At 29.6% G+C, this 15123-nt stretch overlaps 1 protein-coding gene across 1 annotated transcript; it reads left to right on the top strand.

Annotated features, from left to right (window-relative positions):
* The first annotated feature begins 1466 nt into the window (after positions 1–1466).
* LOC113857933 (serine carboxypeptidase-like 51) lies at positions 1467–6439 on the top strand. Its single transcript, XM_027490254.1, has 13 exons — positions 1467–1803; positions 1927–2021; positions 2269–2376; positions 2508–2748; positions 3150–3193; positions 3279–3346; positions 3462–3567; positions 3665–3870; positions 3958–4027; positions 4451–4501; positions 4760–4812; positions 4924–5059; positions 6218–6439. Exons 1-13 carry the CDS (start codon positions 1677–1679, stop codon positions 6284–6286), a joined length of 1374 nt encoding a protein of 457 aa, XP_027346055.1. The 5' UTR covers positions 1467–1676; the 3' UTR covers positions 6287–6439.
* Positions 6440–15123: the final 8684 nt, after the last annotated feature.

The raw sequence follows: 15123 nt of genomic DNA, 5'->3' as shown, positions 1-15123 counted from the left end.
ATCTTTTTATAATAATATAAGTCTAGAAATTATTACACTTAATATGAATCTTTCATTTAACTTAAATTTAATGGTAAGTGAATTAATAAATTATAATTTGTTAGATTTAAGTTAAATTAAAAGCTCATATTAAGTGTAAGAGTTTTTAAACTTATACTAGTGTAAGAATATCTTGTTCCATATATATAAAAGAGAATATTTTCTTAATAATATAGGTTTAAAAACTTTTATCTTTGATTTGAACTTTTCATTTAACTTATATTTAATATGTTATAATTTATTATTTCACTGATCATTAGATATAAGTTAAATAAAAAACTTATATCGTGTTATACTTACACTAACATGAAAATATCTTTATAAATATATATATATATATATATATATATATATAAAATTATTTTTTTCACTTCCCTCTGAATAAGTTGATAAACATTTTTCTAATTCTACATGTTTATCAATAACATTATGAATACTCTTCCGTTGCAAATTTTACAATTGCTAACAGGGGTTTTAAAATAATTAATCCAAACCATTTTAAACTAAACTAATTTTCAAAAATTAAAACTGAACAAATCAATATATATACACACATATTGTTTTTCTTATATGGCTTGGTTTAATTTTTAAATTTCATATTCAAAACTAAACAGAATCAATTTACAAATGTATTACTTTTTTTATATTTTCTTATATAAATATTAATATAAAATATTTCCAATAAAGACACTAGCGTAAATTTAAATGTTATTATATGTCTTTGTCTTTTTCTAATAAGTTTTCATATTTATTATACATTTGACTTTTTATTAAATTATAATTATTATTTCTTAAATACAAAATTAGGTTTTAAAAATATTTATATAATAATTTAAGATTTTTTTATACTATAATTAATAAAACTTTATTTATTTACTAAAATAATTAAAGTTGCATTTATTAAAAAATAAAATAAAATAGTGAAAAAAAGAATTTAATTTAAAATGTAAAAAATTGGTTATAATTTATTTAATTTTAATAATATTCAAATAGCTTTAAATCAAACTAAATTTTATTTATAATTAGATCAACCAATAAGTAAATTGTTAATAGTTTGGTTTAATAAATTAATAAATATATTATAAATAAAATTACTTTATTTGAGATATAAGAGATTCAGCCGAGCTATTATCTTTCATGATAATCACATATATTTTTATAATCAAAATTAATAAAAAAACGAGAACAACAAGTTTAATTATTTTGTTTATTTTAGTTTATTAATTTTATTTTATATTTTAAAGAAAAATTTATTATTTAAATTTTTATTGTCTTATATAATTTTTTTAAAATACTTATTTTTATATTTATAATTTTATTATTATCTTGTATTTTTAGTAATAGAATTAAATAGAATTATTTTTTAAAGAAAATTATACACACTCTCGATCTTGTAGCAGAAGAAGAAAGTTACCTTGCTTTTAAGGATAGGATAGTCCTACCCGGAAAACAGTGAAGGGTATCACGTAACATTAGCCTGTATTTGACCCACCTTTTTGTCTTTCATCATACATAGAACTCTCACATTGCTGCTTCAGTTTCTGTTGTACACGCTGACAAAACACGCTTCTTCTTATTTATATATTGCCATATCCCTTCTCTCTTTCTCCACCTCTCTTATTGCTTTCTTTCTTCCAATGGAAAAGCTTTGTCATTTTGTATCTATTCTCCTTTTCATTGCTCTGCTATTTCATGGAGGAAAGGTGTCAGCTTTGAAGAGTGGAGATGGATCAGAGGAATGGGGATATGTAGAAGTTAGACCCAGTAAGTCAATGCATTACAATTCTGATAAAGTTTTTGTTTTTTGTATGTTTTCAGGGTGTGAAAAAGGATTCTGGAGTGAAACTAATAGTTCTAATTCATTTTTGTTTTGTTGGGCTATCGCAGAAGCTCACATGTTTTGGTGGCTTTATAGAAGTCCTTATAAAGTGGAAGATCACAATAAGCCATGGCCAACTATTCTGTGGTTGCAGGGAGGACCTGTAAGTATTGCTGAATTGGGATGTAACATGGAGGATCGCTTCTTCATTTTTTTTTTAATTAAGTTGAGTGAAATTAATTTTGATGAAATTGATTTTGAACTGTTAAATATAATTGAGATGCGTACATAAATTAATTTGAATTATATATTTTTATTGAAACGAGTATTTATTTATTTTTCAATAGAAAAAGACTGAATTGTGTGAACAATAACAAACCCATTTTCTAAGATTTTCAAACATTGATCAGGGTGGTTCTGGAGTTGGGATTGGAAATTTTGAAGAGGTTGGGCCTTTGGACACAAGCTTGAAGCCAAGGAATTCAACATGGTTGAGAAAAGCGGATCTCTTGTTTGTGGTAATCATGAAGAGACTTTTTCCCAGAAGAAGTTGATTCAAGAGACGTTTGTTTGTTTGTTTGTTTTCTCAGGTTCTTTTTACTTTGTGGTTCTTAACTGTGGTCACTAAATGCTTTTGAATGATATGTAGGACAATCCGGTTGGAACAGGGTACAGTTATGTTGAGGACAAAAATCTCCTAGTGAAAACAGATATAGAAGCAGCCACTGATTTGACTACACTGTTAATTGAGATATTCAACAGAGATGAAAAGCTGCAAAAGAGCCCGCTGTTCATTGTGGCAGAGTCTTATGGTGGCAAATTTGCTGTCACTCTTGGACTGTCTGCTCTGAAAGCTATTGAAGATGGAAAATTGAAGCTTAAACTTGGAGGTAATCCTTTCCTGAGTTTTATATCATGTCAAATTCTATATGGGTTTTTTCCAAATTATCATGGCTGTTAAATATTGTGACCTGTGAATGGGGTTAATTTGTTAAGAACAATCTTAAATTCTTCTAATTTTTGTACCTATAAATCCTCCTATTTATTGTATAATGAAATTATTAAATGCATATTTTCAAGGCAATAAATGCATGGTTTTTTTCATTTAATGTTTACTTTATAAAACATTAGGAGAATTATTAAAAAAATTATAAGAAGGGTATAGTAAAACTCATTTATTAATGTCATTTTTTATAGTTGGGGATCAAATGATGAATCCTTTATATTATATAATTTTCAACAGAATAACCACAAGAAATGTATGATTTTGGGTAACTTTTTCCTTGTGTAGGTGTGGCATTAGGAGATAGTTGGATCTCCCCAGAAGATTTTGTGGTATGCAATAGATTGTTCTGTCCACCAGCTTTTCTTATGTTGTTTGAATTTTCACAAATTTTTAATATTTAATCCAAACTTGCAGTTCTCATGGGGTCCTCTCCTTAAAGATCTCTCACGACTTGATGATAATGGATTGCAACTATCAAACAGGTAAATATGTTTTCCATCTTCTCAAATAGAAACAAAAAAATGTGTAGCCAAAATTAATATCCTATATATAATGGCCATTTTCTTTGTTATCTAACAAAACCATTTTCGAGATCAGTTTGGCTCAGAAGATCAAACAGCAAATAGCGGAGGGTAGATTTTTAGATGCAACCAACACATGGGGTGAACTTGAGTCCATGATTTCAAAAGGCAGCAACAATGTGGTACTATGATTTTCATTCACCATCTTCTATTTTTTTTTCCTTAATTGTGTTCTCTTTCCACCCAAAATGTGCTTAAAATTTTTTTTGTTAACTCTAGGACTTCTACAATTTGTTGGAGGATTCAGGAAGTGGTGATATATCAGCAATGGAGCTGGGATTGTTCCCAAAAATATCAATTAAGAGATACTCTAAGTATCTTACTGCCATGAGGTCAAGGTCAACTCCTGGGGGTGGTGCTGACCTCGACGAGTTACTAAATGGTGTCATAAAGAAGAAGTTACAGATCATCCCTGAGAATGTGACGTAAGTCTCTAATTCTTTGACCAGAAAAGTGCACTCTCAATTTCACTTCAAACCAATCAAATGATAACTTAGCTAATGTGCTGACAGATGGGGAGGGCAAGCTGATGATGTCTTCTCAAGTCTTGCAAGTGATTTTATGAGGCCAAGAATTGATGAGGTAATTATAAGATAATAAGTGGTAAATAAGCTAGAAACTACGGTTTTGACTTGATTTAACTTTTCTCGAAAGTAAAAAGAAAGGTATATTTTAGAAGATAAAGTATTGTTATAATTATTGATAAAAAAAGGTACATATTAAACAAATTACATTGAAAATTTAACCATTCATTTTTCAATCAGTAGTTATAATTGCATTTTATATCTTTTCAAATACACCCCCTTTAATTTAGAGGAGCTAAGTCCTGTAATCTAGTTGCTGTACATTATCAGGCTCGCAGTCTTATTCTCGAAGTCAATTTGAGCTTAAAATCAATGGTTCATTGTTTCTAGTAAACTTTCTGCTGTCCTGTTTTTCTTCAACTGGGCAAAATTTTCCTTTTCCTTTTCTGGATATGTGATGTTATTAACTTTAAAATCTCAGGTTGATGAGCTACTCGCTAAAGGGGTCAATGTGACTGTGTACAATGGACAAGTAAGAGTCCCTTTCCACAACATTTTCATTGTTAGTTTCTATAATAATAAGAATTGATGAGATTCTTGATTGGATATATATATTTATAGGTCACTCCTACTATTTGACATGGGGATCTGATTCCAAAGTAGTCAAATTATATTGTTTGACTGATTGCACGATCTTGTTTCATATTTTAAGTTTAAAGAAATGAATTTTTATTTATTTATTTTGTGTGTGCACTAAAAGGTAACATCATAATCTCTCTTGTTATTATAGGTTGATCTGATTTGTGCAACCAAGGGGACTGAAGCTTGGATTAGTAAACTTAAGTATGCATGTCTTTCTCTCCTAATAATTTATATATCCCTGACCCTTCAAAGATTGGTGAAACCAAAGGTCAAATTTCTTAATGTATACACCAATGTTTTTTTATTCTATAGATGGGAAGGGCTTAAAAATTTCTTGGGTGAAGACAGAACACCCCTTTACTGTGGAAGTGACACAACGAAGACCAAAGGCTTTTTTAGGTCATACAAAAACCTATACTTCTATTGGATCCTCAAAGCTGGCCATTTTGTAAGTCAACATCAATCATCTTCTCAACAGCTACGCATAGATTTTCAATGCAGCAATATTAGTAGTTGCTAGCATCTAATAAAGTGACTTGTCATGTGCTCATCCTTATCTAGAAAAAGATAGAAGATAAACTCATTAAAATAAACAACTGCTACTAATAGTTTCTTATTTATCGTACTATTTAAAAAAGAAATATACCTTATATTAAAAGAAAAATTTTATTTTGAAATTTTTAAAAAGTAACATGTTTTTTATTTTTTGAGAAAATCAAAGTAGATTCCAAAATTATAGAATTTATTTATTTATTTATTTTAACTATAGATATATAATATAATTAATCATGACAAAATGATTAAAGAATTTTCTTGCTAGTCAATTCCATGATTTTGTAAGTAAAGTTGAAAATGTGGAAGAGCTCTAACGTACTCGAAAGGGTGCAAAAAAGTAAATTTTGCGCTTAAAGAGGGGATCATCTTAGGAACACATTTTTCTTAAGAATCCATTAATCTTCAGCTGTCAAACAATAAATTTGCTTTCCCAAATTCCATGATTCTTCTTTCTTTTCTTTTTCTTTTAATAAAAAGATTCCATGAGTTTTCGCGTGTGTGATAGCCCAAAAATTGAAGAGATCTCTCCCTTACACTGTTGCTTTACTTTTCTTAAAAGCCAAAACATTATTAAAATAATAATCTTTTTTAAATACAAAAAACAACAAGTTGCTAATTCGTATCTCTAAACTTCATATGTCTTAATAATTAAAAAAATATATAAATTATTATACTTTTATGTTTTATTGTGTGCTTTAAAAGTAGAGAATAAAATGGAAATTTTAATTGGAAATAAATTTTCAACAACCAAAAGAAATCTCTCCTTCAAATCAATCTTGAGGTGGGGGTGGGGTAGAGATACTGAGCAAGGTACTGAGAGTAAGGTAAGAAATGATGAAGACACAATTGAAGCAGAGGCATTTATTATGTATCAGAGCAATTGGGGTGCTGACAACGTTATTATACTTTTGTGGGAAACATTAGTGTCAGAGTCGAAGTTATAAGATCCAATGACAATGTCTCTTCAGAAAAATCAGATATTGGTATATGTTTCAGTTCTTTTGTCTTATAAGAGTACAGTAATTTATAATTTGTTTGTTCATTGTTGCAGGTACCCACTGATCAACCCTGCGTGGCACTAGACATGGTAGGAGCAATTACAGAGTCACCAGCTACTTGATGTTTTTCTGCATAGAAAATAAGAATCAAAATAAAAAGCTACCATTTGTAAGGTGAAAAAGCGTACAAGAAAGAGATTGTTGATACGGCAAGAAAGAGTCAATAAACATACAATTCCATTTGACAATTGAAGTTTAAGATCATATTTATTTTTATATACACATATCTCAAAAAATATTAAAAAATTAAAAATTAAAATATTTTATCAAAAATATATTCATTCTCATATATTTCAATGTATATAAATATATTTTTAAATAAAAAATATTTTTTTAATTTTTTAATCAGTTCTCTGACAAAAAATTGCTATAACGAAATTTAGTAGGACAGATTCAGCAGTGAACACTGAACAAAAATAGGAAGCGAAGCTACAGTGATGCTATTAATTGTTTGCTTTTACGACGTCATTCTTTTCTCACGTCATAATGAATTTATATTTTTTTTATTCTGATTGTTTGGCCACCCACTATTCAGGTTTTTGTTTTCTAAATATTAATAGCTATTTTTTTTTAATATATGCAATATTGTGCAGATAAAAATATATAACATTTTTTTTATTTAAAAATAAAATATTTAAAAGTATTAATACATTGAAATTCATTAAATTACATCAATGATATGTTTTTTTTAATCTAAATTATGTGTTTAATTACCAATTGAGGGATCCTCTCAAGTTTCTAAAAGAACTTGACATCCTCAACTATGTTAATCTCATCGTTTATTATTCTAATTTTTACGTTAAAAAGGCCGAAAGTCATCAATCGTATCTATCTTCTTATAAATTACATAAGCAAGAGCAAAGGGTTCTACTAAGGAGTTTTGAGATGAGGGAGGATTGTTACTAAGAACTTCAGACCCAATGCATATTCAACCACAATATTCAAATTACTACAAAATGACCTCCAAATACAACCAGTAACAAGCACGTACCGCAAAAAAATTCTTAATAGTTTAGAAAGAACTTGAAGATTCAGTGCCATTTATGAGTAGTGGATAGTTGGTGATGCATAAAACATAATGACTACACGAAATAATGAACCCGAGAAATACCTTTTCACGTTTACGGTTCGCCCCGCGAGCAAATCTGCCCGTGCATCAAGAACAACGACAAAAAAAAATGTCTAAAAATGTAACTAAAGTACATAACATTCCAAAATTTTGGAGCTTAATGCGAAATGTTGATTGAAAAAATAAGATATGTGACATCAAATGTTGTATTGGGGAGTGACTGAACTTGATTCCGTGATTAATTAGCTCTTGCACCAATCACGTGGTATTATAAATTATAATATTTATTCTACTGGCTCTTTTTCAGTCCGTAATGATAGTAACTACTGACTTGTATATTAACTAATGATAGTAAAAGTTATCCATTTTGGGTATATTCATGACATTTATAATTTTTTAATTGTATTGGGACTCCGTACCTTATAAACAATACGATGTTTTATTAGAATTGATGACAAGATATTCTTTCATTTAAATATGCATTCAGAAATGCTCATTTGACACGCAACTATAAAGAAGAGGGAAAAAAAGAAGTAATAAATTATATAATGAAAAAAGAAGAGAGATGAAGAGAAATAAAAAGAGATGTTCAGGCGTAAAAATAAATAAATTCATGCATTAACAGACCGGTTATTTGACATGATGTCTGAATTTGAAAGTATTGTTAAAATGAAGGAAAACAAGGAGAATTTGATGAATGGGGTTGCTCCAAAATCGATTTTAGGTTGCTCCCAAGTCTTTAATGCTGTTGACAATGTCAAATATTGTGGGTTAAGGTTTGTCCTTCGAGCAACCAAAGGAGCTCAAGTAAGTAATTTTCGCCTCTTTTGCTCTAAGGGCTAGTATTCATCTCTTCAATTTTTGTTTAGATAGTGTTTGGAGGAAGAATTTTAAAATTTTAAAAATTTGATTTTAATAATTGAGAGTGATTAAAATGTGAATCGAATATGAAAAAAATTATGAATAATAATTATAAATGTTAAGCATAATAGAAGATATTTTAAATTCTCTTTAATAACATGTTATAAAAAAAATATTTGAAATAAAAATTCTTTGACTAAAATTCTAAAATATTTTTTAAATAGATACAATCTAGGAATTTATATTTTCTTTCTCCAAATGTAACCTTACTTCTGCGAGGCCTCGATGTGCATTTAAATTGTTTTCACTGTCTAGATGGAAAGGGCTTCAACGTTTTCAGAAGGATAGAACACCCATATATTGTGAAAATGACTAGACGACCAAGGAATTTTAAATTGTCTCCTTCGAGTGGAGTGTGTCTAAATTTACATAATTTATTTAGTCTTGTTTGCACAATTTGGATCTGCCGGAGAAGCAGCTAGGATCAGCGCTGTTTTGCAGTGACACGAGTAGGCGCAATCACACTGTCACCTAGCGTCCAAGTTGGGGTCAACAAGCAAGCTAGCACAGGATAAAGCAGAGAACAGCAATGAACTCGTATAAAGGAGATCTGTAAAAATGCAAATTTTCAGTATAAATGTTAGGAACACGTTAATTTTAGAACACTATTTAATATTTTTAATATTAATTTATTTTTTAAACAGATAACTTGATTACTTCATAAAAATGTAGCTATTGAAAAGTGTACTATCGTTAAAACATAGAACAATTATAAAAATGTTTTAAATAGTATTTTTGTCAACTTTCCTTTATTTGCTGTTGATTTTGTATCCAAAGATAAATTATAAAATTATATTTATAATTTTTTAATGGTTGAAAAATATGTGAAATAATTATAAATAATTTATTTATAATTATGATTTACAATTAAATATCAAAGTTTTTACTAATATAATATAAAAAAAAAAATTATGTGAATAGACCGGTGCCAAATCAATTTACATAACTAGACCCTAAACTGTAGCAGTAATTGGGTAGCCAAAATTTGGTTACTGGGCAACGAATTCTGAAAGTTGTTTTTAATTTTTTTAATATTTTTTTTCATATTTTTATATAATAAAATAAATTTTATTATTTAAATTATATTTATATATTTATATTTTGTTCTGTAAAAATAAATAAAAATAAAAATAATATTTATTTTACATGTTTATTAAACTTTTTTTTACATAATTATGATAATAAATAATATTTTTAGAAAATAGTAATAATTATATTTTTAAAAACTAATTAAAATATTTAAATAATAAGTATATTATTTTAATAATAATGTTAATGCTTAAAATTTTTATACTTAAAGAATAATAATTATATTTTTAAAAATTAAATAAAAATATTAAATATTATTCTATTTATTTATATATTTAAATATATAATTTTGACTTAATATTTTTAAATATTAGTATGATAAAATGAAATTTTAAATTAAAATTTTATTTTAATTAAATTAGTTTTTTTTTTAAATGATATTATTTAATATTATAATTTTTAATACCCTAAACTCTAAAATTTACTATTATAATTTTTAATAAATTTTATTTGAGAATAAAACATTTATTTTCAAAAAGTAAATAAAATATTAAATTATAAGTTAATTATTTATACTTGAGACAAATATTTTAATATTAATAGTTTTATATTACTAAGGTAACATTGATAAAGACAAAGTGCATTAACAAAGATGATAACAAATTCATAACAACATTAATAATTAACTATCTTCGTAATGATTGTCAGTTCCATAACGAGAGCGACGTCTGTGACGTTGTAAGTTTCATCGTTGTGGTTGTTGCTCTGGAATTTTAGGATGAATTTGTGGAAGATTTGGATCATGATGAAGGTCTAGTTGTTGGAATGCATTTGATGAATTACTAAGTTCATTAGCAAAATCTGGTTGGTAGAGAGACTGCATGTAAGTTTGTGCTGAAAATGGAGTTGTAAAATCAACTCTAAATAAGTTTGTAAAAAATATTTCGATGTTGTTGCAAATGAATGTCTTATATTAATTATGTTTGCTTCTGGCGTAATGTTCGAAAAAATTGATGCAGTCTCGTGGTACGACGGTGTGAAAGTCGTACTGATTTCAAATGTGTTGGTAGTCCTTAGTTGTTGGTCCCTCCTCCTTGGATCTTGTAGTAGTGGTGGCACAGATAGAAAATAGATGGAATTGGCAAAGTATCATTCCATGTATTCTTGTGTGTGACACAATGGGCTTTGCATTGGATGACCCATTATTGTCAACTCACGTCTGTTGTTCCATATCTTGATCCATTGAGCATGTCTTGTAACCCAATTTTTATTCTGTCTTCCTCTCATGTCAATTTTGTGGAGGTCATTCAAATTATTCGGTGGAGAAGGGACTTCTTGGAAGAGACTAAATTGTAATTTGACTCTATCTGTTTGGTGCCATTCAACAATTGCAAAACAAAGGATGGCGATACATGAAGTCCACAGTTAGACATCTTTATATGCTTCCATGAGTATTGATGTTTGCAAGTCTTGATATGGCGCCCATAAAAACTACAAATAAACTTAACTTTGTTACTTAAGATGATGTGTAAAAGATAAGAAAATAAATATGAAGAGTGACCTGATTAGCTTGAATGTGATCAAACATTGATCTGTACCCTACAACATCATTGCGAGGTTTATTTCGAAAGTTTAGTACTCTACCCCCACTCCATCTGCACATGAGAGGATATGTTTTATTACCACCCATTGTTTTATTACCAACTTTCGTGGCTTTGCACATTTCCCTGTACAACATAGCTAAACAAGCAGAACTCCAACTATATCATCTTGTTCTTCTAAGATTAGTTAATAAAGCTAAATACATAAGATGTACTTTGTTGTCTGTTTTGTCAGGCATCAAAACACCTACAATTAAACCTAGTATGTAAGCCCTACAATAAGTGTGAACTTCTTCTTCAGATAGTTCTTCTGGTAATGACAACATGTTGTTTCTTAGCCACTTCAGTTTTACCATAGAGCCAATTAGTGACTCTTCCTTGACTGGTACGATACCGAGATATGTGTCACACATTTCCTCCCAGTCAAACATTGTTGGAGCAACGACTGGTAAACCATCAACTCTTAGCCTGAGTTGAAGTGCAACATCCTCCAGGGTTATGATGCACTCCTCTGTTGAAAAATGGAATGTGTGAGTTTTAGGTCTCTACCTCTCGACCAAAACTGTTATCAATGCGTGATCCACCTTAAGATGGCTTAGTTTTGCTATCCCAGCAAAATCAAGTTATTCAAGCATAGGAACAATTAGAGGACTGGGTTCTGACATTGAATGATAGAAAGATGAAATCATGTTTTCAGTTTCCTGCAGTTATTAATAAATTAGTAATATTATATGTAGAATATTAATTTACATAATGGTAATGTATAAAACTTACCGTTCTTCCAATAAAGGCGAACCTGTGTTCGTTTTGCTTCCAGAACAACATTTTTAGTAATGGGAGCAAAGATAAAGAGAAACGAAGAAAAAAGATGGATGCAAGTTTGAATGAAAACATGTGTCCTTGGATGAACATATTTATAAACAAATTTTGGTACGAGAGAGTAGCCTTAGAATCTTGAGAAGTCACTATCTCTTGGTCAGGTTACCATCACTCGTAAAATGTGATGAAACATTGAATGACTGAGAATCCAATGTTACCATTATAAATAGTCATATTTGTGTTCATTCTATTCATTCAATCTTCTAAGCTTGTTTTTTGTTCTTGTGAACCTTCTCCTTCTAAAAATGTCTTCAATTTATGTCATTGTTCACTCTGATGGTGCCATTAACCAATGTCCTTATAAAGGAGTGACGTTCACCTCATCATCAACCAAATTGGTACATCTAGAGAGAGGAGTGACTCTACAAAGGCTCAAGAAAGTCATTCACACAAAACTCAACCGAGACGAAAATGAAAGGGTGACAACCATACATTTTCACTATCCAATTAGACTTGGCCCGGGAGTTAGTAACTACACATGTGGTGAGTGGAACGATGATGAAGACGTCGAGATACTCTTCAACATCCACGATTCAAATAAACTTCAATCAGGTATAGAATTATATGTTACATTTGCTACAAAAATAACCCAACCACCACAACTTTCGCCTTCATCTTCACCTTACCAAACTTACGAAACCATAAATCCATCTTTTCCAACATATGATATGAATTCCGACCTTCAGTCCTACACACAGTTTTGAATGGACCTCAATGAAATACCTTTCCAACCATTTGAGCAAACCCTACCCTCTCAGCCTCTTGAAGAAACCCCCGTTGAAGAACATGTTGTTGTGGGTCTCTCAATCAAAGTATTTGATTCTTTTAGCGACGACGAAGTTGAAATCCTATCTCAACAGCAGGATGATGAAGAAGACTCCCTCCCACTTTCAAATATTCCACCATCACAATCATTACCATTATACAACTCACTTCTAAATTTTCTAGACTTTTCCAGTCAAATACAAGAACATGACTCTGAGTTTGACCATGTACTTAAACATGAAATGATAGTGTATCTGTCTGGAACACTATTTATTGGTCAACGCTTCCTAACAAAAGAACAAGTGCAAGACGCCATAAATAGATTTTATATTGTCAATCATTGCACATACAAGGTTAAGATGTCAAGCACAATTAGGCTTGTCATGGAATGCGTTTACAACGATTGTTCCTGGAGATGTCGCGCAATATTGTGCACCAAAGAACAACACTGAAAAATAATAAAGCTTAACAGGTGTCACATATGTGCTTCCTCACTCATTTCACCAGATCATAACAACTTGGGATCACGAATGATTTCTCATGGGATTCGTGAAATGATACAGACTGATCAATCGACACCTATAACAACTATCTTAAACCACATAAAGTCCACAATGGGTTACACAATCAGCTATAGAAAGGGATGGTTAGGGAAACAACATGCCATTGAAAATATCTTCAAAAATTGGGAGGAGTCATACCATAAGTTACCTAGACAGTTGCTTGCAATGCAACTGTATGTTCCTGGCTTCATCTGGAAATTGAGTACACAACCGGCATACAAGGGTGGCTTGCTTGACGAGAGAAATGTGTTCTTCAAGAGGTTGTTTTGGACCTTCAAGCTATGCGTTGATGGTTTTGCCTTCTGCAAACCAATTGTTTAAGTGGATGTAACATTTTTGTATGGCAAATACAAAGGGACTTTATTAGTGGCAGTTGCGCAAGACGGCCTCAACAACATAATTCTCATTGTCTTTGCTATGGTAGAAGGTGAAACTAGTAATGCATGGTTCTTTTTTTTGAAAAACTTAAGGAGATACATAACCCCGCAAGAGGGACTGTACCTCATTTTGGATCGTCACGAGGCCATAAGAAGTGCATACTTCAGAAATGGAAGTGGTTGGACAGAAAACAATTCTGTCCATGTCTATTGCATTAGACATATTGCACAAAACTTCATCTGACGATTCAAAAACGTTGCACTGAAGAAAGATGTCATCAATATAGGTAATTTAAATTTTTTATGTACTTTATATTCTCATTAATATTTTATACAATTGCTTAGTTAGTTATATTAATTTTTTTTGTAATCTTGTTTCAAGCATATGAGATGACTGAACCGAGATTCTTTTACTATTACAACATAGTAAAAGATAATAATTCTGAAGCTGCACAATGATTAGACAACATCTCAAGGGAAAAATGGACACTGACATGGGACAATGGACGACGCTGGAGACACATGACAACAAATCTAGCGAAGTCAATCAATTCGATCTTGAAGAAAACCAGAAACCTGCCAATTTGCTCTATGGTCCTGACAACATACATCCGTTATAATAAGTTCTTCATTGACAGAGGCAAAGAAGTAGATGCAATGATTAATGCTGGACATATGTACTCGGAGGTTGCAACTAAAACAATTCAAGATGCACAGTTAAAGGCAAACACTCATAGAGTCATCACCTTTGACAAAACAAGCACTAGATTTTTAGTTAAAGAAACGCAACATTCGACTAAAATTCGACCCGTAGGAAGATTTACTGTACTGTTAGATGAAATGTGGTGTGATTGTGACAAGTTTCAAAAAGTTCACATCCTATGCTTGCATGTACTTGCTTCATGCTTATACACACACCACAACTTTGACATCTACATATCTCCTTGTATACTTTGCAACAAGTTTCTAAGATATACGAAGATCAGTTAAAGAACTTAGACATGAAGACTATTGGCCAAGTTACATTGGCCTAACTTTTTGTCCAAATCCAGAACTGAAAAGAACTTCAAAAGGTCGACCCAAGTCTAGTAAGATAAGGACAGAGATGGACATTAAAGAACAACAAAGTCGGCCAAAAAATTATTCTTATTGTCACACCCCTAGTCACACAAGGAAGACATGTCCAAACATTACTCAAACTTCTACTTCCCGCCATTGATTTATGTTGTTGTTATTACTTTAAAATTTTCTTCATGTAATTTTTAATTTTATGAATGTCATTGCAACTTATAAATTTTTAGTATTAGTAATTTATATTAAATATATTATTATTATATATATATCTACATAATATTATTTAATAATGTTTCTTAATATTAATAACATATTTTTTAAATAAATAATTATATATAAATTTTAATAAAGATTAATATCTCAAATTAAATAAATAAAATTATTATTATTTAATATTTTTATTTATTTTATAAAAATATAAAATTAAATAAATTATTATTGTAATTTTTATCAAATACAAATTTAAAATTAATTCAATTATTATTGTAATTTTTAAAAAAAAATTAATACTAAATAACCAAAAATATAATTTCAGAATATAATATTAATATCATTTTACAAAAATCAAAATTATATTAAATAATACAATAAAAAAATAAAAATATTATTTATTATCATAAT

This window comes from Abrus precatorius, unplaced genomic scaffold, assembly GCF_003935025.1.
Source record: "Abrus precatorius isolate BTA unplaced genomic scaffold, Abrus_2018 Scaffold2, whole genome shotgun sequence".
In the NCBI taxonomy this organism is placed as follows: Eukaryota; Viridiplantae; Streptophyta; class Magnoliopsida; order Fabales; family Fabaceae; genus Abrus; species Abrus precatorius.
This window is presented reverse-complemented; position numbering and strand designations above follow the sequence as displayed.

Coding starts and splice junctions, on each gene's coding strand:
- LOC113857933 (XM_027490254.1), top strand. CDS start 1,677: ATGGAAAAGCTTTGTCATTTTGTATCTATTCTCCTTTTCATTGCTCTG. Junction 4,813..4,923: donor GCTTGGATTAGTAAACTTAA/GTATGCATGTCT, acceptor TTTATTCTATAG/ATGGGAAGGGCTTAAAAATT. Junction 5,060..6,217: donor TCCTCAAAGCTGGCCATTTT/GTAAGTCAACAT, acceptor TCATTGTTGCAG/GTACCCACTGATCAACCCTG.